Source organism: Poecilia reticulata, chromosome 17, assembly GCF_904066995.2.
Source record: "Poecilia reticulata chromosome 17, P_reticulata-male-v2, whole genome shotgun sequence".
Taxonomy (NCBI): domain Eukaryota; kingdom Metazoa; phylum Chordata; class Actinopteri; order Cyprinodontiformes; family Poeciliidae; genus Poecilia; species Poecilia reticulata.
In genome coordinates, this window is record NC_088846.1 from 23771886 (window position 1) to 23795918 (window position 24033).

The window sequence follows — 24033 nt, forward strand, 5'->3', positions numbered from 1 at the left end:
TTTAAATCACATTTTCTAACCTTATAATTGCAATTTTATTTATATTGCGCTTAAATCCTTTCAGGATTTCATGTTTAATTGCTTTTTTTTATTTTAAGCTTAAATAAATTGTGAAAAAACAAATGACGTTTTGGCAACTTTTTAACAATATTGTGGAAAAACTAACCAATAGATTTTTTTAACTAAAACTTTGTTTATGATCACTCAAAATATCCATAGTTTTTGCAAACGAAATAAAAAAAATACATTTATTTTGTTTTCTTTTCTTCCCCAAAAACAACCCCCACAAGGTTTTAATAAAAAAAATGTCTATCCATTAATTCTTGCTGCAATACTTAAAAAAAAACACACAGAACAAAATAACAACAAAAAAACCTTCTTTCTTTTTTCCATGATAACATAAAATAGTCTAAAATAGAGAGTAAACCGCCAGTAGAGCTACACAGTATTAGATATTTATTGTTGGGAAGTTAATTAAGGTCAATTCTGCATGTTGAAGACATTCTAAAAAATGCAAACATAAAAGCAGTTTTTGTGTTTGTAATTTAAAGAGAATATAAAATCTAAAACTCACCCCAAAGGCCCAGAAACCGAAGACGATGATGATGAAGTCGACGGTGTCGGCGAGGAACATCAGGACGTAGACGTCGGTGACGGCGCTGTACTCCGGGTGGATCAGGTTGTAGAAGAACTGCTTCATGGGAAGGTAGAGCTCCAAAAACCTGTAGGGGCAGAACAGATGTTATCCATCAGATTTAAAATCAATCACTGAGTTGAGGTCTGTTTTTTAACAGAAGTTAGGGGAAAGATCCAGGGTTCGTACGTTTTTCCCACAGTAAAATTCAAGCACTTTCAAGGTACGTTTTTAAACTCTGGAGATAAAAACAACACAAATGAACTCAAAAAGACATTTTTAATTCAGCTTCTATCATTGTTATTAATATTAGTTTTGTTGTAGTATTCTAGATAAACTAAAATATAGCAAAATTTGATAACAAAACAAAGAATTCCCCAAATTTAACAACAATGTTTAATGTAAATATAAAATATAAGATGATGAATAATTCATTAAGCCTTTAGAAATGATAAATATTCAAAAGACTGAAACAGTCCAAACAAATATAGTTAAGGCAAATCACCTTTCTTAAAGAAAGTTACAAAAACATAAATATCTAAAAAATATTCTTGCTAAGATTTCTGGCATTTAGCAAGTAGAAATAATTTTATCTAAAACAAGAAAAAAATAGTCTGATTTAACTTCAGACAGAAAAAAGACTGTCTTTTCATCAGGTTATGAAAATGATCTAATCTGATATCGGCACCTATACTGAAAAATTATATATCTATATCAGGAATAACAACAATATTCCCCATCAATAAGAGCTGATCTATTCAGTCTAATTCTATGATTTATTATTTATTTCACATTATATTTAAAATTTCTAATTGCACTTTCTGAACCATTTGAAAGACGGTTTGTTGTGGTTTATTCTTTACACAGTTATTTTTGTCTGTTTCTTTATTATTTATTTTACATTATACTCCTAATTTGACTGAACAAATTAAAGTTGTTTTGTTTTTATTAGTGTGTTTAAATGTGCCTTAGTGGTGTAAAATAAATGTGCTATTCAGTACATATGTGTCTGTTTTTTATTTTGAAAAAACTGTTTAAATCAAGTCAGCGCTGTTTTTCTGTATTGGATCGGTATTGACCGATACTAAACCTGTCGTTAACTGATGTTTTCCAATTTTAAGCTTTTCATCAAATGTTAGAGTTGTGCAGTTTTATACAGAAATCAGGAACTTTACCAAGCTTGAGAAATGGCCTTCAAACACCTGTACGAACCCTGATGATTAGCGAGAGAACCGGAGAACTTGGGGCTAACTTCCTGTTGTTGGCATGGCAACCACTCACTGTCATGATTACATTTAGCAGAACAGCAAGGTTTGATCGGCCGCTGCGGCCTGACTGGAAAGCCGTAATTAAAGGTCTAAACTTAGAGCCGTAAAAGGTTTCAGCGGGACGGGATGCGTCTCTCGCATCACTCAACAGGAATATTCCGACTCCCGTTCTGCTAATGTGACAGAGCCACAGGAAACCAGCAGGCGGTGAGTCAGTTTCTGCAAAACGGCGCGGCGTCATACCGCTTTATGGCGAAAGCCTTGGCTTTGAGCAGCTGCTCCCTCAGCTTCTCGACTATCATCTGCTTGCGGGTCTTCTGCTGGACGCTGGCCTGACTGCCGTCCTTGTGGCTGCTGTGGCGGGAAGCCGTACTTCCTGTGGGAGCAATTGACATTTTGAGCAGTTAATGATCCGTGACGATGAGACACAGACTTCATCTTCAAAATCATGTCTGGAAACGGGAAAACACGGAGGCTAAAGCTTATGCTAACACTAAAAAGCGTCAATCATTTGGCTTTATTAATCCTGAATTTTCACATAACTCACATAATATATATATATATATATATATAAAACCAATCAGGTTTTTTCCTGCCGATACCGATCACCCATGAGGGCCGATCACCGATACCGATCACCGATACCGATCACATAATTATTATTATTATTTTTTATCATAAACACTACCGATTACATTATGTGGAAAAAGGAACCATGAATTCACCTTAATTTATACAAAAACTACTTGTTTTTAATGACTTTTTCCAAGAAGAAAACTAAACAAAACAGGCATTGTGCAAATTGTACTGCTATCAATAATACTATCTTTAACAGACTGAAAACATATGAAGGCTCTGAAGAGGCTAAATAAAACCTCTCAACATTGCCAAAAATTCAAGTATAAAACTTAACATTCAAAGGCAAATACAGGATCCATTACAATAAACAATCCTGAGTTACTGAATGAAAACTTCCTGATAGCATGGCGGCTAGCTGATTACTGCTAGTTCTGAGTGGCCGTTTCTGACTGAGCGGAGTAATTATGCAGAGCAGGGAGGAGATTGATTATTTTTTAGAGATTATCTGTCTCATGTTAGGACTGCGAAAGTTTTAATACGTATGTAAAATTTATGTTTTTAGGTTAAATGCTGCAGCTTTAAGCAGAGGTTCGGTGTGAGAGTCACTACCAGGTGGAGCAGAAGCGGCGCTCCGTCTGTGAAATATTACTACCTGTAGCGTAGCATCGGTTCAACAGCGAGAGCAGAACCAGCGTCTTACATCGCAGCTCGAAGACTTAAATAATTTTGCGGGTTATTTGTTTAGCTTTCTGACCGTCATGCTAATCCGGGTGAGTGTTTGTAGCTGTTCGCTACTTTACCTGCTATCTGATCCCCCATATGTCTTTTTTACTGCAGTGAGCCTCGATGTAGCCAAACTCCCTCAAGTATGGCATTGTTTTTATGTCGTATTAGATTAATGTTGATGCATTTTGACCTGCTTCAATTTTCCGCCGCAACACGCAAACTTCCCCATTCACTCAGTGCGTTATAGTTCCACATCGCTTAGGATTTGTTGTTGCACGTTTGCGCAGAGTGAAGGAAAGAGGAGACCAGCTGCACAGGCAGGCTGCGAAATGAGAAGCAGGTGATCGGTATCGGCAACAAGAGCCAATGATTGCTGATCATGCACTTTTTCACGAAAATCGGCCCGATTATGATCGATGACCGATCGATCGGCACACCTCTAACCGTTAGCATCCATGTTTACTTCCGCAAACACTGAGCACTTCTTATTTATGGCAGTTGACAAAACACCGAGCTCTCTACGTATGACGTTATTGCGCCCTCTACTGCGCATGCGGGGCACTTTTAGGTCATTTGCAGATAACAGATACAGGTTGCATACATTTGAAAATGTGATCTTCACTCCAAAACCCCTAGATATGTAAGGAATAATCCACTTATATTGTATCAACCTTCGAGACCTCGCAGGTCTTCTGGTTCTGGTTCTGCTCTGTATCCCCAGAACCAAACATGGAGAAGCAGCATACAAACCTGGAGCAAACTTCCAGAAAACCGCAGAACAGCTAAAACACACAGTTTCTTTAAATCAAGACCAAAAACCCAGCTGTTTAGAGTTGCTTTTTAACCACAATAAATGAAAGATTAACCAACATTTTGATGTGTAATGATGGAACTTGGCAAAATATTTACTGGTTTTCTCAAGTGTCTCAGTCGGTGTAGTTTGTGTTTTGTGATTTAAAGCACTTTGAACTGCCTTGGTGCTGAAATGTGCTTTACACGTAAACTTGATTGATTGATTGATTGATTTTATTGGTCTCAGATGTCAAGTGTGGATGCCAAACAAGCTAGCAGAAATAAGACGATTCACCTCTCTTGGATCTTGCAGAAGAACCTCGAGATCGGTAGGAAACATGCGAGCCGCCGCTGGAGCTTTTCCGCCTCTGGTACGTCTGCGGCTGTGGGTATTGAGCCTGGACCTGTCCTGAATCAATGGAGGTACCAAAGGTCATGGACCTCAAGGTGTGGTTGGAGCCTCTCCTCTCGTTGATCAGCGATGAGGCCGGCTCCGACTCCTTCTCGCTCTCCTCTTTGTCTCTCCCCTCGTCCTCAGATTCGCTCCGACTCTGACGAGCCGCCTCTTTTTTCTCCTTGGAGTCGTCTTCATCCCACAAACCGTGACACTGAGGAGGAGGAGAGCAACCGGATGAAGACGCTTAATTGTAAGCGCCTCAAAAAGGCCAGTAACTGAAAGAGTAATACACACTGCAAAAACACAACATCTTACCAAGTATTGTTTGCCTAGTTTCTAGTGCAAATATCTTAGTATGCTTTAAATAAGTCAAAACTAATGAAGTAACTTTTCAGCAAGATATATGAGCTTGTTTTAAGTCAATAATTCCTTTAATATTGATGAAAAAGTTCTAGTTTTACTGGCAGATTATTCACTTATAACAAGAGATTGCTTAATTTTCATCAAAGTATTAGTATTAGTATTTAGTATTAGTCAAATATTTCTGTCTAATTCAGTTTCACCATTTAAGACACTTTCAACGTCTCCATTTGCTGGTACCTTCAGGATGGACCTGTGGAAGAACAGAGCCAGCAGCTGGACCAGGTCATAGTGGACGTATCCATCCTTCTTCTCCACACCGATGATATTGGGAGGATGATATGGTTTATTCTTGTGTAACTTGTTCTGGTTGAAGGGGAAGAAGCCAAACTGGAAGAAGTACTTGATGACAATGGTGACCTAGAGGGGAAACAGATGAGTTTATTTAAGCTTCAGGAAATAAATACTAAAGGAATCCTCTCACCGCCTCGAGATGATCTAGAAAACTAACAAAATGAAACAACATGGAGATGCATCCATCACCGTTTCTGTGATTTTACCTCTGTGTAGATGATGGCCGTCATCCAGTAGCGTTTACTGGGCCGCGGCACCGACAGCATGGCCCAGAGGAAGATGGTGACGGGGAGAATCAGGGTGACGAAGGAGGCCGACACCATGTGGTTGATAATGATGACCAGGTAGCAAACGAACTCGGAGTGGGCCACCAGCATGTTGTAGAGGGCGTAGCAGAACTGCAGGATCAGCGGCTGGGTTTGGTAGAAATGGTCCGACTGTTCCAGCTCCTCGTCGTAGAACATCCTGAACGCAGAGAGGCGTCCATAAAAAACCTGGGAACTTGGGCTGAGACACTCGAAGCATACAGGTCAAAATCTAAACAATTAGGAATAGGAGAAGAGAAGAGGGTAAACTAGACCTCACACTGAAAACTGACAAAAACATCCCAGAAAACAGGCAAACCCAGTAAGGGTGTTTACAGACCAGATGGTCTAGGAGATTTTGTTCGATTGGGGACCAAAATTGCAACATTTGTTCTGTTTTCATCTGGTGCGTTTCACTCTCACACTTCATTGTCGAATGATTAAATCCTCTGAAAATCCTGTTCCCCTCCTCGGCTGGGGTGGCGCTGCACCAAGAACCACTGAAGGAAACGACACAAAAACCTCTGAAGAAGACCTTGAGCGTAACTTCCTTCTTCACAAAATGCAAACAAAAATGGAGTAATGTCAGATTTTATCAGTTATGGGATTTCTCTATTGTCTTTGGTACAAGACCCAAGGCAATTTGTTTGTTTTTACCCAGACTGCTTTGCTCTATAGTTCACTTCCTGTTTTTGATGCCGTCTTCAGTTTGCTTGACGTTCATATTTGCATATTTGCATTCAAAGCGCACCAGAGTTCACTTCAACCAAACCAAGGCATAAGTTTTTAGGTGGACCAGAGTTTGATGTTTTGGTCCATATCAGAATTCGATCATAGATTCATGCCTTCCAAAGGAACTGGACTTTCTACTCAAACCAACCAGACACTTTAACTTAGAGCAGTGGTTCTTAACCTGGGTTCAATCGAACCCCAGGGGTTCGATGAGTCAGTCTCAGAGGTTCGGCGGAGCCTCTGCCGCGGAGATAAAGACACACTTGTGTAAAGTCGTGATGACGCCCCGCTTTGCCATCACTTAATGCAGAGGATCACGTTACATTGCTTAGCCAATCAGAGCTGCGGAGGAGCCCTGATTGAAGGAGTTATCTGCTCCTTAGTCGCATCTTTTCGGGGTTGCTACTGCCTCTAGTGGCATGGGGGTGGTAACACAGCTAATATAATTACATTACTAAATCAGAATACCGCAAAGTATTCTGTGTGTCGGCGCGGGGGGGGGGGGGGGGTCGTTGGAATAAGAAGGGTTCGGTGAATGCGGATATGAAACTGGGGGTTCGGTACCTCAAAAAGGTTAAGAACCACTGACTTAGAATATGTGAAAAATGTCTTGTTTTACTGGCAGTTTATTACAACTAGTACTTTTCCATCAATATTAAGTCATTTTTTTTACTTAAAACCAGCTCTTGCCTAAAAGTTACTCGTTTGTTAGTTTTGTCTTATTTCAAGTGTTCCAAGATGTTTGCAATAATCTAGACCAAAAATACTTGGTGAGATTTAGTTTTTTGCAGTGCTAGATGTTCAAAGGGATGAATATTTTTGCAGTGACCTGTTTACATTGATAATTTTTGATCAAATGAACCTACTTGTTGAGCAGCAGCTCACTGGCCGTCAAATCGGTGGTCATCGACGGCAACATGATGTCCGACCTGCTGTCCGAACGGCTGTCGGACGTCATGACAAACCGGCGCTTGCGGTAGGAGTCGCTCTCGTCGTCACTGACCTCCAGGCGGTCAAAGCTCACCGCCTTGCTGTAGCTGGGCGGCACGTCGGCGTCTGACGTTTTGGAAGCGTCCGTGTCAGGGGTGTAGAGCATGACGGCCTGGTCCTCCGTCTGCGAGAAGTCCTGCTGTCCGAGTACATCATCGCTCTCGCTGATTGAGTTGTTCTCCCGTGATGAGGCAGCCGATTCTGCGTCGTCCTGCCTGGCGGACGGCCCCTCATCTGGGCTAAAGCAGTCGCAGGGAGCAGCCTCTACTTCCTGCTCCTCTCCTCCAACTTCCTCATCAGGTTCCCCCAGCTCTTTATCATCACCTTCAACGTTCACCTCATCACGCTGCGTCTCCTCTGCTTCCTGATCGGCCGCGGGACGCTCAGCGTCTTCTCCTTGATCTTGTTCGTCCTCCACTTCCTCGATGGTGTCTGTGGTTCCTTGTCTGGAGTAGATCATGACGCTTTGAGTCGTTTCACTAAACGGGGAAACATACAAAAACTATTTATTTTACAGGAAAAAACAGCCTTCAAAGCAATGAACTTGATGAAAACAATCATGAGATGCAGCGATGGTGTTCATGTGAGTGAAATGGCGAAGCACCTGGACACGATGCTGCTGCCGCTGTCTATGGACGAATTAGCAATATCCATGCTGTACATCTTCCGCAGACTGGGCCTGGGGCGCTGACTGGTTTTGGGAATGTTTTCCGGCATTGGGTCCATGTCTTCCAGAGTGGACTGGCGGGAAAACAGGGTGGTGGCCTCCGTGATGGCACTGGCAGGCAGTGGTGGGGTGGGATGACGAGCAGCAGTGAGAGGGACAGACAATGTTCAGTAATGATGCATGATGGTAAAAACAAAAAGTGGAGTGAATCAACCCCATTTAATGATGCTAAAAGGATATTGACCCTTTGCATGTGATGTCACTCTCTTCAAAAAGTGGCCCGCTCCACCATGACTGACAACAAAATAACTTACATGCTCCAGTAAAAAGTTTAACTTTTAGTAACCCTGGAGAAAATGCCTCACAATTATGTAGCCTACCATGCACAAAAAAATAGACTTTTGTACGCTTTTAAGTTTGTTCCAATGTAAAAAGAAACGCTATTTATGACAAAGTGATATAAATCATGTGGTGTGAATTCAGTTAAAGTTGGCAATTTGATCAAATCAACAAACGTGAGGAGGGAAATAGTATGGATTGGTCTCTTGGCTAGCTATTTACAGGATTGCTAGAACTTGGCTGGGGTTGCTAGGTAACGGGGATGGAACTCGGCTGGGGTTGCTAGGTAACGGGGCTGAAACTCGGCTGGGGTTGCTAGGTAACGAGGCTGGAACTCGGCTGGGGTTGCTACATAACGGGGCAGTTTTCTCGTGATATTGACCTAGTAATATGGAAGTTTTCCAGAGACCAAAAAACAAATACAGACAAATTAGCTCGACTTAACTAAGTGGATGCCATATTGGCAAAAACACCTTGGGGAAAACATTCCTGTCCCTCAATTCCGACATCCGTCACGGCGTCTCGCTCTACATATGGCAGTTTTGCTGTCCAGTGATGTAGTATTTTAACACCTTTTTTCTCCAAAAGTGAATGAAATGTCAATATTGACATTTTATGTTCAGAATTCACATTTAACCAATTGAGTTTTCCAAAAATAGCTAATTAATCAAAACCTAATTCTATTAGGTAGCAAAATACAGTTAGAGGCTCTCCTGCTACAGCTAATAAACATAACACAATAAACAATAAAAATTCTCGATTTTATGGAATTCATCACATATAAATTATTTAGGTTAGAGAACAAGTAAGAGGAAAAAACCTACATTACTTTACAACATATGTAATAATCTAGTTAAAAATGAATTTAATTTAAAGAGGACATACTTTGCTTCCTTGAACAGGTTTGAAATAGGTCTATGGGTAAAACCGTGCTGGAACTTGGCTGGGGTTGCTAGGTCACAGAGCTGAACCTCTGCCAAGGTTGCTAGGTAACAGGGCAGTGTTGGCTGAAAGTGACTTAATACTATGGAGGTATTTGCAAAGGCTTGTTTCCAGAGACCAAAAAACATGAAACCATTGCCAGAAAATGGCTGGATGTTTTTTAAGCACTTGTTCTGATTCTAGAAGCAGTAGAGAACCAAATGGAAAAACAAAAACGTGCAAAAACTGAATTTTGAAAAGTTAGTTCTCTTTACAGTTAGAAAGCTTTAAAATTCAGAGAAGTTACAACGGATCAATCACCCCTAAAATATGTTATGAACAAAAACTGCAAGCATAACATGAAGCATAAATGCAGAATTTAAGCTGTATGCTTTGAAATGTTTAATATGATACAAAACATGTCATAAACAGAAAGAGTAGCTCTGCAACAAATATAATTTTCAGAAATCTGGGGAAACAAAAATACATTTATTATCCAACTAATTAATTTGTATAACTGTGTGTTTATATCAACAAAGTCAGCGTTTATTTGCTAAATATAAAATATAAAAACTAATATGAAAAAAACTTCTCAGCTATTTATTTTTTTGTCATTGTAAATAAAAGCAGTGTAAACTAAAACATGGGGAATGAATTTAGAGGATGATCCATGTTGATGATCCATCCAGCGTGTGGCGCTGTGTACCTGGACATGCTGTCTCTGGAGGCCGTGGAGTCCTGGCTCTCCATCGGGTAGCCTCTCCTCCTCTTTCGGGCCTGCGTGGAGCCGGACATGGACCCGTCCTCACTCAGCTGGTCCAGGCTGGCCTGCCTGGAGATGTTCAGCCTCATGGCCTTCTGGTAGTAAACATGGATGCTCTCTCTGGACGGCACGTTGCCCTGCACTCACAAAATGGGTTTCACTTAGAAAGAATAACCAAGATTTACATCTCTCATCTTTATTTTTACATTTCTGTCACACTTTAGACTACCAATCAGATTTTAATGTCAGGCAAATAAATTGTGAGTAAAATACAAAAGGTAATCTGACCCTGTGTGAAAACATAAATCGTGAATCTGCTGTGATTAACCAAATATTTATGTTTCATTTTAATAACCACATCCAGATCTGGTTATTTCTAGACCTGTAGAATAAAGAAAAAAATCACTTAAATACAATAAACTTATAGCATGCGTTCCAATGAGTTTCATTTTTAGGATTAAACTTTTGAAAATTGACAACCGTTAGGAAGATATTAAACATACTTTTCAGAAAGGATAAATTTATGTATTAAAAATGCTTTTTATTGGTCTAATGTGATTTTTTTTCTTTAAATGTTTTCATTAACTGTAAGCAGAAAATCATCATAGGCTTTGGAACAATCATTCGTGTGTAATTAATTCACTTTGTGATAAAGTTCCTGAAATAAAATAATATCAGTTTGGCAACCTGAAGTAGGCTAAAAGATCCCAAAAAGCAACAAGTTGTGACCCAAACTCAACAAATTAAAAAAAAGGAGAGAAACTAAATAACTGACATCAGTCTGGATTTTTTTTACAGGTTTCCTCAGATTTGCTGCGAGACTGACTGCTACTGGAGATCCTTCCAGCCCACAGCATCACCATCCCATCTGATGATAAGGCAACATTTAAATACCCTTTGGGGTAAAATAAAGTCATTTGAATTTAATTGAATAAATTATGATTTCTAGTATTTCTAGAAAAACCAACAGGAAAAGGTTCGGTCTGTGCTTGTGGCCTTAAATTAAAACTCAGTTGGACAAAGTACAGACTAAAATCTGACTCAGATTTTAATCTGGTTCAGGAAGTTTTAAGTTTTTGTTTCCCGTTAATGAATGAAATCCTGACTTGAAAACGTCTTTATGTGATTCTTCATGTCATCTTGGTCTGACATCAACATTAACATCTGACAGAAAATAATGTTGAAAAAGTTACTCCTTGTTTAATGACTGATAATTTTGCTTGTACTTTGGTCTAAAATTGATTTTTTACATGAAATGTTATCTTAATGTGTAATGACGTACTTTTGGAGCTGCATAATAATGAAGCGATTTAATTATATACTTTTTAAATAACTTTTTATTACTTGTAACTTAAATGAATTCTGCTGGCTTTATACAGGTATCACATGGGAAAAGGTAGTTTTAGGATATTCAGATTGTTTTTAATCCAGTTTTTATATTTTTATTTTTTTATCCAAATAGAGGTTTATAAGTTTCAACCCAGTTTTTGGTCGTTTTTAGTAAAAAAAAAAGTCAATTTAGTTGCCATATATAAACATGTTGGGCCAAGCCATCAACCCAGATTGGACCAGCACCGGGATCCAAACTGGGCTATTTTTAGCAGTGTTTAGTGTGCAGCCAGGATTTCACCTTTTTGACCTCCCGCGTCAGCATGCAGCGCTCGATGCGAAGCACGGTGGAGATGTCGATGTACTCCCTGCACATGTCGTTCATCCAGTTGGTGAAGCTCTCCACCGTCGTCTGGAAGAGCACCCAGGTGAACTTTATGATGTTGAACACCCGCTTGATGATGTTGTCTGCGTGAGACGAGGCAACACAAGCAGCATGTTACCAGTTAGAGGGGAAATGTTGCAGCAAAACACGGAGAAATAAACAGAAAGGGAGGAAGAAAGGGATAAATTATTGGGTTAAATTAGGAAAAACGTACCAGGACCAGAAGACTTTTTGTTTTCTTCTCCTTTTTCTTGTCCGTCAGAAAGCTCCCCCACCTCGATCGCAACATGACCTGCTAAAAAAATAAAACCAACACCTCAAAAACATAAACACATTTAAAGATTTTATATTCACTAATTATTATTAAAAGACTTTCTAAATAAATTACCAATTTATTGCTATGTACATTAAGATGTTATTTAAAAAACAAAATTATTTAAATCAGGCGAGTCAAACTCATTTTCGTTTTGGACCAAATGAAGATCACAAATGCTCTTAAAGGGCCAGTTGTACCAGAATGTATTGATAAAACCTGATAACAAACTGTTAAAATATCAATGAATTCTTAAAATTAAATAATATTATTGAACATATTTTCAGTCCTTCCAGGATTTTGTATTTGTGACACTAATTAGGAAATGTTTGCACTTATTACAGTAAATGCAACTTTTTCTTACTCGCTGCAAATCATGGACAATAATCTGACATCAATTAAGGCTGAGGCAGCTGTTTAGGACAATTAAGAAAGTTTTTGACAATTTTTGAGAAAATTTGCAGTAAAACTCCCAATTATTAGTGCAAAAATTCATTGTTTTCATGTGAATTTCCACAATAATTCTCAAGAAACTGGAGGGATTGATTGATATAATTTGGCAGCAAACAGATAAAAACTGCACTGATTTGATCAGTAACATAATATTTAAGCTCACTTGGTGTTTAGTCTAGAATCTAGAGGGCCACATAAACAGCTATGGCGGGCCGGATTTGGCCCACGGGCCTCGAGTTTGACACGTGATTTAAACAGTTATGTATTGTCACGTGTGGGCAGTAGCAGTCAGTCTCACAACGAATCTCAAGAAGCCTCTGACTGAAGACAGTCACTGTATGTCATGTTTTGTAAGGTATTCTACAAAACATGACGGCATCCTCAGTTGTTTACAGGCACTGCTAATCCGCCTCATTTGCTTTTGCTGCTCTTCCTTGAAGCAGTCAAAACCAAACCTGCACCACTTTTTATCATCACAACACAAGTCTAAAAATATATTGTTGCTGCAAAATATGGGACTGTAAAATGTAACTTATTTTGTCTCTTAAACTGACAAACCATCGTGAGTTTATCACGCAGAATGCACATTTTTGAGTTTTCCAGTTTAGCAACGTTTCACTAAAATATTCATGAATCAAAGACAAAGAATTACAGATTTACCATCTTTCTTGCTTTTTCTGCCTCTCACTCTTTTTGTGTATTTCTTCCAAAACTTGCGTTTGTCTTTGGCCCGCGCCTTCAGAGCAGCTTTGGGGTCGGTGATCCAGGCCTGGTAAAGAAACTGCAGAGCAGAGCCGTTTCGTTTCAACCGGGTCGGTTTTGGTGGAGCAACAGGAAAGAAAATAAAATTTATTTATTGTGTCAAACGCCAAAATGAAGCAATAATTCACTCTCTACACTGGATTCACATGTAGTTATTTCTAAAAAAGCCTTTAAATAAATTGGATTTCACTGAAGTGTTATAAAAAAGTTGAAGCGTCTGATTAAAGGACATTTATTCCATTGGGTATAAATATGATGTGTGTCTGTTAGCCACTTTTCAAAATGGGAAAGACAAGAAACTGTGACAGACTGGCGGCCTGTCCAGGGTGGACCCGCCTCTCACCCGGAACGTCAGCTGGAGAGGAACCAGCACCTCCTGACCCCACTGAGGGACAAGTGTGTTAGAAAATGGATGGATGGATGGAAAGACAAGAAAACATGACATCTAAGTAAGGCTTATCTTCAAATTGATCTCCAATATTTTTTCCTATCTAAAACTTTAATTAAAAAGTTTTTTAAAAAACTGAGTTACGAAACAGAAGTTCCTGTTTCTCTTCCCACAAAACTTAAGATCAAAACACGAATTTTGTAAAATATAACATTTTACATACAATTAGTTACTAGTTCAAGCCCTAAATGAATAAATGCACTAAATTTGTATTTTTTCTTTTCATTTTCTATTTTTCTTTTCAGTGTGAAAATATGCAGCTGCAGAAAATGAAGAAATTATTTTTAAATTTTCTCCATAGTTAGCAATAATAACTTTTTTTTTGTCAAAATAAAATTCAGTCATAATGTTTTAGATTAAACCTAAAGGCTCACTTGTTGGAGAGACCAATTATTTAATAGTAAACTATAATAAGATATTCTACCTTAAAATATAATTAAATAATTAATAAAGGATTTTTAGCAGCTGAATGTTCAACCATTTGAATATAAACCAATTTTAAGAAACTAAAAATATAATGCATCATGTTTTTTCCCAGTCTGGTTTCAAGCTTTCATATCTATAAAAATAAAAACATGTTTCAAGTCATGCAGATTTTGGATCGACTACAATCTTCTACATTGTCTTGTGCAACATTATCTGACATTTCTACAGAGCAGCAATCAAAAAAAGGCAGGAAAAAAACCTTCTTCACATGCAAAATGCTTCATGCCAGTCACAATCATGCAGCACAAAAACATTCCCACTCCGGCTCATATTTGCTGATTTCTGTTTCAATAAAGTTTACACCAAATTTGAGCTGCAAGCATCATAAAACTGCAATGTTAGTAGCTAAAGGTGACCTATTATGCTTCCTTGAACAGGTTAGGATAAATCTGTGACCTATAGGTCTTTTATTTTTGTTGCACAAAATCATTTTTAGAGATTTTATCCTGATCAGTTCTGCCTAGTTTGAGTTGTTTTATTGTGTCGTGTCACTTTAAATTTAAATAACTTGCTGCTGTGAAAATGACTGCGAAACCATGCACAATTATATACTATACATCTTTGACAAGCAGAAGTAGAGCCTCATGCACAACCAGCAAGAATGCAGAAAGAGGTTTCCGAATGTTAAATCATCAACAAAACACTTGTTTTTTCCAGCAGCCATTGTACAGCAATGTAAAACCAGCTGACCAATCATGCTGTAGCTCTGTTTTAGTTGCTAGGTAACGGGCTGGGCTTCACTGGGGTTGCTAGGTGACAGAGGAGTGCCTGTCGACTTATGGCAGACACCAAAACACAACTTATTGCCATAAAATAGTTTTTTTAAGCACTTGGGTTGTTTTTAGGTGCAGTGGAAACCCAAATGGAGGTAGAAAAACAAAACGTAACTTTTACATTAAAGGTCCCCTTTAGACGTCCCCACAGCAAAACAAGCATGGTCAGGTGAGTATAGCGAGTACCTTTCCTGCCTTGACTACATACTGCAGCACAGTTTTAGGCAGCCTAATGATAGACTTGGGCAAAGCCAGAACGGCTGAGACAAACTTTCCGATCGCTCGCTAAAAGGCAGAAGAAAGAGGGACAAGGTTTAGTAGAGTTAGACTGCAGGTTGAAGGAAGACCTGTGAGGAGGCAGAGGAGATGGAAATTGATGAGTTAAACACATTAATTTGTGCACAAATTATTGACAAACCAATAAAATGTGATTGAAAAACGAAGGAAAAAAAGAGATGTTATGTAGAATGAGGTGAAATGAACTGTTGTTGGAGGCGGGTTGAGGAAAAGGTCAGACAGTCTGCAGACTGACGATAAAAAGATTCTCAAGTGTTTCGCTCTGTTTTCCATCACAAGTGGATATAAAACCCCAACAGAGCAACGTTCACTTTATTTAAGCAAAAGAAAATATCCTTTCCGTTTTTTTTTTTTAAAGAAACAAGCCTTATTTTAGTTCATTTGCTTGATACAGTAAATCCATCAGGATTTATTTACTCCTAATAAATATAAAGTTGTTTGATTCTCAGTGTTCAAACAGCAGAGAGACGAGAAAATATTTATTTTCTGAAACCAAAGGAATATCGATCCACCTGAAATGCCGACTTCTTTGGCGGCTCCTCGTCTTTTTTCTCCTCCTCCTCCTCTTCTTCTTCGCTGTCAGTTTCAAACAAGTAATAATCTCCACTTCTGACCACTAGGGGGCAGAAGAGAAAACGTTTTTACATGAACTCAAGAGGCCAGAAACCTCATTTGTTCATCGTCAAACATTGAAATCAGAAACAGAGAGGAGACAGAAACAGGATGTATGAAAGTTACGACACTCACCATTACTTAAAAAATAACAGAAATTAACAGTGAGGCACATTTATAGACACATAAAGTCATTACACAAAGAAAGTACAAACTCTAAGATTCTAAGATTTATCAGGAAATAATAAATTAAATTAGTTCTTACCAGGTTCTAAAATTATTTAAATCTCACCTCAAATATATAAAATTCACAACAGATCCACACTATCATAAAAAATTGCGTAAAATTTTTTTTCTGAGATTTTTAATTTTTCCACTTTTCTAAATTTCCTTGTTTGAAATTTTGAATTATTTTCTAAGATTTTTTTTCTCCAAGTTTTTTATTTATTTTTTTCTTAAGATGTTGACTTTTTATTCTCAAATATTTCCGTCTGACTTTTTATTATTTTCTCAGAATTTAAAAAAAAATTCTTCAGTGACCACAGGTCTCTTCTGCAACTGCCACATGTTAATAAAATGTGGCAGAAATCTTTTTAAATCAAACAATGACAACAGAATCTATAACAAAACAAATAATAAAAATCTAACTTTATGTTTTGGTAGATTTGAAGTTAGATATAATCGATTTTAGAACCTGGAAAAGAACTTGAAATCCTCAGAATTGAATGTTTAATCATTTCTTGTAGACACAGAACCTTTTAAGCTGTTATTATGAGGTTTATGTGAAGGAAGAAACCTATGATTTGTGTGAACATTTCTCTCTAAGCTGCAAGAAGAGACTCCAGGCTGCAGCAGCTGAATGTCAAAGGCAATGGATAGACAAGGCTGACTTATGTCCTTGAGCAGAACCAAAGTGGGCAGGAAATGAGGGAGGATGCTAGGAAATGGAGATGAAACACCAAATGACAAAGAGATAAAATAATTTGCAAAATGTCATGTGGGGGCGGACGATGACATGAGACATGAGTTTGCACCAAACAGGCAACCAGTGTGGGAAAACTCTGAGGAAAAGTGTTTGTTTTTGAATCAGCTTTAGAGTTTTTTCATGTCTGAATCGTCTGTTTTGTTTTCACCTGTTTGGTGATCATGTCTGCAGGCAAAGCAGGAAAAAACCCTTCCTCCTTTATTCCAGTACTGAGAATAAAGGTAGGTCTGTTTCATGTCTTTGCATAAAAATCAGAGCGATTCTCTACTGTGGGCTTTTCTGGCAAAAAATGTCCAACAAACCTCCAGCCATTACTCCTTTTCTCCTTCATCGTAGTGTCTGTTTAAGGCGACCAGGCTCTTTATCGTTTAATTTTAAAAATCCTCAAGCGGGCAGCGAAACGGCGCCTTAAGCAGAGACAGAAACGGGTTAATGACTGGAGGGACGGTGCCTTCAGAGCCCTGGGACAGTATGGGAATCCTCAGCGTTCTGGTCAAGGACAAAAGGGGCCAGTGAGAGTGGAGGAAGAGAAAAACGGGGTTTGGGGTCAACCTACTGGAAGCATGGTCAACCCACGGCCTCCACCACTGCTTTTTTTTGGTCTTGGCTTTCGCTCGCTGTGCTCCTAAAATTTCACAAATACATCAGTGCAACACGTCATAAAAGTAAATGAAAATAAAAAATAAAAATCCACAAATTTAAGATTCTTAACTAAGGCAATTTACAGCAGCTTGCAAACGTATTCACACCCCTTGAACTCTTGCATTTAGTCAAGCTACAAACTCAAACTTCAATTCAAAACTGGGGTTTTATTTGATGGAGCAAAACAAAGAAGTAGGATAACGAATAAAAGGCGATTTATACTTCCTCAAATAAAAACAAAAAGTGAGCCAGATCCATTTAAATAGTCACTTTGTTAAACTATTTTCTATGTTTTTGCACATTTAAAGACTAAAAACTCAACAGATTTTTCCATGTCACTGAACTGTGTTAAGGTCTGGACTTTGACTAGGTCAGGATTGTTTAAGCTTTTTGTCATGTAGGCCAAAATTATTGAGTCAAGACAAAAAAGTGAAGTAGAAAAATATACATTATTCATCACAGATTCAGAAATTAAGAAGTATTTTACATGTTTGGTGCATTAAACCTAAATCTGCTTAAACTTTTAACCTTTCCTGTCTGTCGTGTTTCTTCATGATGATGTTTATTCATTAATGTTCTCTAAAAAAAATCCTTAATACAGTTCATGCATCTGCAGCTAGAAATACTTTAACATCAGTAGGTGAAAAGTTCAGTGTGGCGTTGATCTGCTGATTATTTTTGGATTAACCAATAAACAAATGGACAGGAAGAGCTACCTGCGGAGTTCCAAGTTACAAAGGGTTTTTATTTTTCATCTTAAATGCTAAATCTAAATATTTTTGTACAGTTTTGATTGTACAATCCGAATTTGTACAACTTTGATTAATCACGATTAATCGAGTATTTCAATAATCAATTCATCAAGATTAATTGTGATAAATCAACTATCTCATTAATCTGATTAATTTTAATTAATCGACAGTTTCAATACCATTTCACAATTCTATTAATTATGATTAATCGGATTAATCATAATTCAATTAATCGTGATTTGATTACTCAGTTAATCGTTTCAGCTCCATTTTTATCTGGGTTTTATTTAGTGGTGTCGGAGTTAAAGTGGCTGAACACAAATGCCATTTTATTTTATTTTATTTTATTTTTAAAGCAGAACTTGTCACAGTTGTGTATTTCTTTTGTTTGTCTTTCATGTAAAAATTACATTAAAATAGTTGAATGAAAAAGTTCAAGGGTTGTGAATTCAAACGGTGGCATGGTTACATACGACAATCATTATCTGAGTCTTATTATGGGCTCCACAGGGAGAGTTGGCGGCAGCCTTCGTCATACCATCATCATCATCCTCCTCCTCCTCCTCGGGCCGGACGAGCGTCTGTCCGTCGGCAGACTCCTGCGCCAGGCTCAGCATCTTCTCCTTGCCCCTCTTAAACTTTTGCTGCCTCACCTTAATGCGGTCCATCCTGATTAGATCAGAAAAGACGCAGACGAACATCATCACCGCACGGCGTCCGTAAACATCTCCAGGCTTCAGAAACAAGAGCATGGTCTATTACGGCGGAGTGCTCATTAGTGGAGGTGAGTGGGCATCGACTGGGCTCGTGAGGAACTACAGAGGAAACTATAAGCAGTGGAAACACGCTGCTTTTAGGTGGTATGATATGCTAATGGCCGCCTTCCAGGAAGCGACGCTGAGCCTGGAGAGGCTTTTAAACCACAACAATCATGTTTACTTAATTATGGACGGAGTTACAACGAGCGAGGTTCACCAAAGAAACAGAGGAGGAGGCAGGAAATCACAGAAAGAGTAAAAATCTGACTTCCTATTGATTATTACCAACATTTAACAGAATCCAGTTTAAAGAGATGGATGGATGGATGGATGGATGGATGGATGGATGGATGGATGGATGGATGGACAAACGGATGTTGGATGGATGGATGATGGATGGATGGAACAACTGATGGATGGATGAATGGATGATGGAACAACTGATGGATGGATGGATGGATGGAACAACTGATGGATGGATGGATGATGGAACAACTGATGGATGGATGGATGGATGGAACAACTGATGGATGGATGGATGGATGGATGGATGGATGGATGAACTCCTCCATATCTTTTGTTTTTCCATCAATAATCTTCTGATAATCAAATCTTTGATCTGATGAACAAAAATAATTTTCTGAGGATTCTTGACGCTCAGATCAATAAACTGCTGAAACAAAATAAAGAAAAAATAAAAGCACAGATTAATAATTTCAGGTTGGGAATGATTTCAAACTAAATCCATTTCAAAGCGTCGGTTCCCTCCTGGAGAACGGAGCGGCTGAGTAACATGAAGGTCAAAGGTCAAACACGGAGAGTCTCACTGTCTCTTCAGCTGCTCCACTGATTTGCTCTCCTCCTCCAGTCGAGCTTTAACCGCCTTCACTATGGTGGCCTGGAAAAGCTCCGCCCCTCTGAAACACAACAACAGGAAGAGGCACCGTGTGCAGTAATCTGGATTAAACCTGATGCTTTCAGATGTTTGGATTACATTTAATTAATTTACTGCACCATCATGTAGAACTGGAATCAACATAATTAATGTCTTTGTTCACAAAAAAAAAAAACACTCACATTTGAAATGTTTCATTTATCAGATTAAAAATAGACAACATGATCTATGGAAGAAGGTTAGGGGCAGTTTTTCCTCAGAATTTTGACTTTAATGTTTCTGACATAAATCTCAGAATTTTCACCTTTTTCTCAGAATTCAAACTTTAATCTCAGATTTTTTTTATTTTAAGAATTCTGACTTTAAACTCATAATTCTGACTTTAATCTAGGAATTCAGACTTTCTTCTTAGAATTTGGACTTTAATCTCTGACTTTTCTCAATATCAGAATTTTTTAGATTGTTTATGCACCATAAGACAAATCAAATCAATAAAATAAAGTCTGAATTATGGGGAAAAAATGTCAGAATTATAATTGTTTTGTCATTGGCCCTAATCCACTTCCAGAAAACGGTTGTCAGCCGTAAAAGCAAAGCACTTGAGGAGGCGCTGCTCGTCCCTCTCAGTGCAGCTGCTGTCTGCAGTACCTGCAGGCGAGGATCTGCGATGCTCTGATGTCCGCCACCACGTGCAGGAAGTAGTAGCTCATGAAGACTCGTCTCTGCAGCAGCAGGAAGGCGAAGCAGATGCTGTCCCAGATTATCCCAGCCTCGTCTTTGGGGAGCTCACAGAACTTTCCGTTGGCTGGAGTGTGAAATAAAATCTGATTTATTCGCAGAAACAAACAGTTTTCAGCTCTAATCTATAATTTACAAGATTTCAATGAGAAGATGAAAAAAATGGTCTAAAATACATAAATTCAAAACACTTTATAGGAAAACAATAATTAAAGGTGATCCATTAAGCTTTTCTTTCATTAAATGATTCCTAGATGCTCCTGTCACTTTAAATCCATATAATCTGCTGCTTTCAACACCCTCAAACTCAATGTTTACACTCGCACGTGAAAATGGCTACAAACAGATGTGCGATTTTACAACCGTACATCTTTGACAAGCAGAAGTAGAGCCTCCTGTACAACCAATAAGAATGCAGCAAGTGGTTTCTGGATGGTAAAGCAACAACGAAGCACTCAACTTTTTCAGGACCTGCTGTGTGAACCGAGCCCATTAATTCTTTATGGTCTGGAGTCCCACAGGGCCCCAGGCTGGGCCCAAGCCCATTAGGATGCTTAGAAATCATAAAAATTCTCTATTTTATCGATGTAATTTTTCATATGGGGATGCAAAACAGCACATTTGGTAGCACAGCTGCCTAGCAGCTACCAGGGTTTAGCGATGTAGTTTATGCTTTGAACCACATGAGTCTCGCTTACTTAATCATGAATGAGTTAAATGTCAATTAAAGAAAATGAAATGTAAACAAATCCCATGAAAAAAGCAAGAGTCAGGTTTCTCACATAATAATTATGTGAAAAAAATATGCTTTTCTAGACTCTAATTTACAAAGATGTAAACTTTTAAAGAATATTCACACTTCCATGTCATTTCCAAATAACCTAAAATTGAGCAGCTACATGTAGCTTCACAGTTTGGTGTCCCACAGGTCTCCATGCTGAGCCCCTTATTTTTAGCATGAATAAATCATATAGATTCCACTCATAAGCAGCGTAATTTTTAATATATGCAGATGATAAAGTTTTTTCCTCAGGGTAAAATTTCAGAAGAAGTTGAAAGCAAATGTTCAAATCCAGCAGTAAATTTGATGTGTTCTCTGTTTGTTTACAGTTTTCCACTAAAACTGAGATATTCATCTGCAGGGAATACAAGCCGTCTCAAATTATTGACTAGGCAAAGTGTTGATTTATATTTAGATTCTAATTTTAGGTTTAAAAGGTTTCATTGGATGAATTTCAGATTTATAAGCTGAAAACTCAGTAGGACAATGTTTATTATTACGATTAGCAGACTAAGGCAGCATGTGCTAAAATGCTAGCTGTGCTAATGTCTTACATTTTATGCAGGTAATATTTTCGGAGCATATTTAATGATGTTTACGCACCTTGAGTGGTGATAAGATTGGTTTCTACGTGGTAACCTTTGATGGTGCAGGCCAGACTGAACAACTGGATCAACCAGCACTGCTTGTTATCCACCAGAGTCTTGATGTAGCCACACGCCACGATCTACAACAAAACCTTCTTTATTCAACACAGAACTTTAGAAATGTCATGACCACTGGAAGCATCGTCTACGTGTGTCAGTTAGTAGGTCTACATACAGACAAAATGTTCTTCATTGTGATTACGAAGATGTTATAGGCAATCAGGAAGTCCCAGTAGTGGAGGATCTTCTTGATTGGTTTCAGCAGCAGGTCGCCGCCGAACAGCAGGAAGTAGAAGCAGGCCACCAGGTAACCCATGCAGAAGACGCTGATCCGGGTGGTGCCGGTGATGAAGATGATGGTGAGGACGAACCAGAAGAGGTAGCTGAACATGATGACCTTCAGCATGTCAAGGTACGACCTGGAGACGGAGAAAACAAAGACTACCTGTGAATCTGGCTGGTTCTCCTCTCGTTTTGAGTCTGTTGTGCTTCTGTGTTTGGCCTGAACAGGATGTTTTAGGGCCACCGAAGGTAAGAAATTATTTAAAAGCTGCTTCCAATAAGACGATTTTTTAAGCTGGTGTTGATTTAAACACATTCAGGTTTTCTGGAAGTTTTACAAAGTTATTTTCTAGACTTTGGTTGCTAATATAAAGTTAAGTGGAAATTTTGGTATTTTAAGAATGAAAATGGCAATAATTTACATAATTACCAACGAATAACAAAATCAGGCAAAAGAAAATTTTCTAAATCCATTTCTTTAAATAAAAAACTTATGAAACTTTAGCAAAAACTGCAGGTTTGTTTCTGAGTCTGGAGAATTTTTGATTAAAACATGTTTGTTTTCATTCAGTGGGTAGAAAATCCAGAATATTTTCAAAATACTTCAAAATAAAATTACTAAAGTAAAAGTAAATAGTAGCCGTACAAGAAATGACTCAAGTACCGAGAATCAAATGGTAACAAAATATAAATCTATGTGGAAATGTTGGTATTTTAAAGACCAAAATGAAAATAATTAATATAAATAAAATCAGGCCAAAGGAACGTTTTTCCAAATCCGTTTCTTTCAATAAAAAACTTAAACAAAAACTGCAGGTTTGTGTCAGAGTCTGGCGAATCTTTGGTTGAAACATGTTTGTTTTTCATTCAGTGGGAAGAAAATTCAGAATATTTTACTCAAGTAAGAGTAGAAATACTTCAAAACAAAATAAAGTAAAACATAATAAAATTACCCCTAAATGTAATTGAGTAAATGTAACTAGTTACCACCCTGCTCTGCCAACATTTCTGCCCGTCCTGTCGCTTTGTGCGGCTCATGAATCTCCTTCGTTTCGTGACGTCGGAGCGCCGGTAAGCGTCTGCTCGATGGATGGGAATCGGATCTGTAACCTGACGCTGTTGCTCAGCTCAGGTACGCTCCTCCATGTTTTCTCTCTCTGGTCTCATGTTAAATCCTGTGAAAGCATCCTTTCCCTGCCCGTCCATTAACGTGAAAACATAGGACGCGCCGCTCATTAACTCGACGCGAACGGGACCACAACAGCAGCAGCGCCGGCGCTGATGAAGTGGGTTTGGCTCGGACGCCGCGTTGATGGGCTGAGTGAGTGTCCTCCTTCATCAGAGGGAGAAAATACCTTTTCCATACTTAAAAGCTATTTATTGAGTTAGAGTACAGGGCGAAAGCGTCTGAGTCGCAGAGTGACGGACAGAGTGTTTTTGTGGAATATGGATTTCTCCGACCCGCGCCCTGTATCCGTAATTCGATCCTGAAGGGAAACGATGGAATAAGTGCAGAGCTGCTGCGGCATGGACAGACGGCTGTGCAGCTTTTCGTCTTTCTACAAGGGCTTGTTGATGGACACAGAGTGCGTTAATAAAACACTTGTCCACTTTGCGCATCAAAACAGTGGAATGTGAAGAACACATAATCAATGGCTGCTGACGGTCAGGATGCTATCGCTGCCGTTCCTTTAAAAACCCGCTGCTCACGTTTTACTGGACCTTGAAGTAGGAGAGAAAACATGTTTATGAATGAGAAGAAGAATCGCTTCAGTATTTTAGATTTAGAAACGATGGATGGATGGATGGATGGATGGATGGATGGATGGATGGATGGATGGATGGATGGATGGATGGATGGATGGATG

At 38.6% G+C, this 24033-nt stretch overlaps 1 protein-coding gene and 1 long non-coding RNA gene across 10 annotated transcripts in view; one reads left to right on the top strand and one right to left on the bottom strand.

Moving 5' to 3' along the window:
• piezo2b (piezo-type mechanosensitive ion channel component 2b) overlaps positions 1-24033 on the bottom strand; it is a 125940-nt gene that overhangs the window by 10044 nt on the left and 91863 nt on the right. For 3 of the 9 annotated variants that reach the window (XM_008434600.3, XM_008434601.3, XM_008434597.3), the window contains 19 exons: positions 22059-22302; positions 21840-21963; positions 20366-20522; positions 19650-19739; positions 18603-18733; positions 17227-17295; positions 15586-15689; positions 14963-15061; positions 12968-13088; positions 11756-11836; positions 11458-11624; positions 9771-9964; positions 7742-7915; positions 7014-7616; positions 5317-5575; positions 4997-5176; positions 4295-4607; positions 2146-2278; positions 575-722 (listed from right to left, as the gene is read on the bottom strand). In XM_008434600.3, coding sequence (XP_008432822.2) covers positions 575-722; positions 2146-2278; positions 4295-4607; positions 4997-5176; positions 5317-5575; positions 7014-7616; positions 7742-7915; positions 9771-9964; positions 11458-11624; positions 11756-11836; positions 12968-13088; positions 14963-15061; positions 15586-15689; positions 17227-17295; positions 18603-18733; positions 19650-19739; positions 20366-20522; positions 21840-21963; positions 22059-22302 — 3391 coding nt within the window. The remainder of the gene's footprint in view (positions 1-574; positions 723-2145; positions 2279-4294; positions 4608-4996; positions 5177-5316; positions 5576-7013; positions 7617-7741; positions 7916-9770; positions 9965-11457; positions 11625-11755; positions 11837-12967; positions 13089-14962; positions 15062-15585; positions 15690-17226; positions 17296-18602; positions 18734-19649; positions 19740-20365; positions 20523-21839; positions 21964-22058; positions 22303-24033) is intronic. The other 6 variants (XM_081597931.1, XM_008434602.3, XM_081597929.1 and 3 more) reach the window with 5 other exon arrangements.
• Positions 1883-5091, top strand: LOC145547901 (uncharacterized). The gene is made up of 4 exons (XR_014084171.1): positions 1883-2109; positions 4313-4446; positions 4538-4646; positions 5003-5091. It is a non-coding gene; the product is annotated as an uncharacterized LOC145547901 (long non-coding RNA).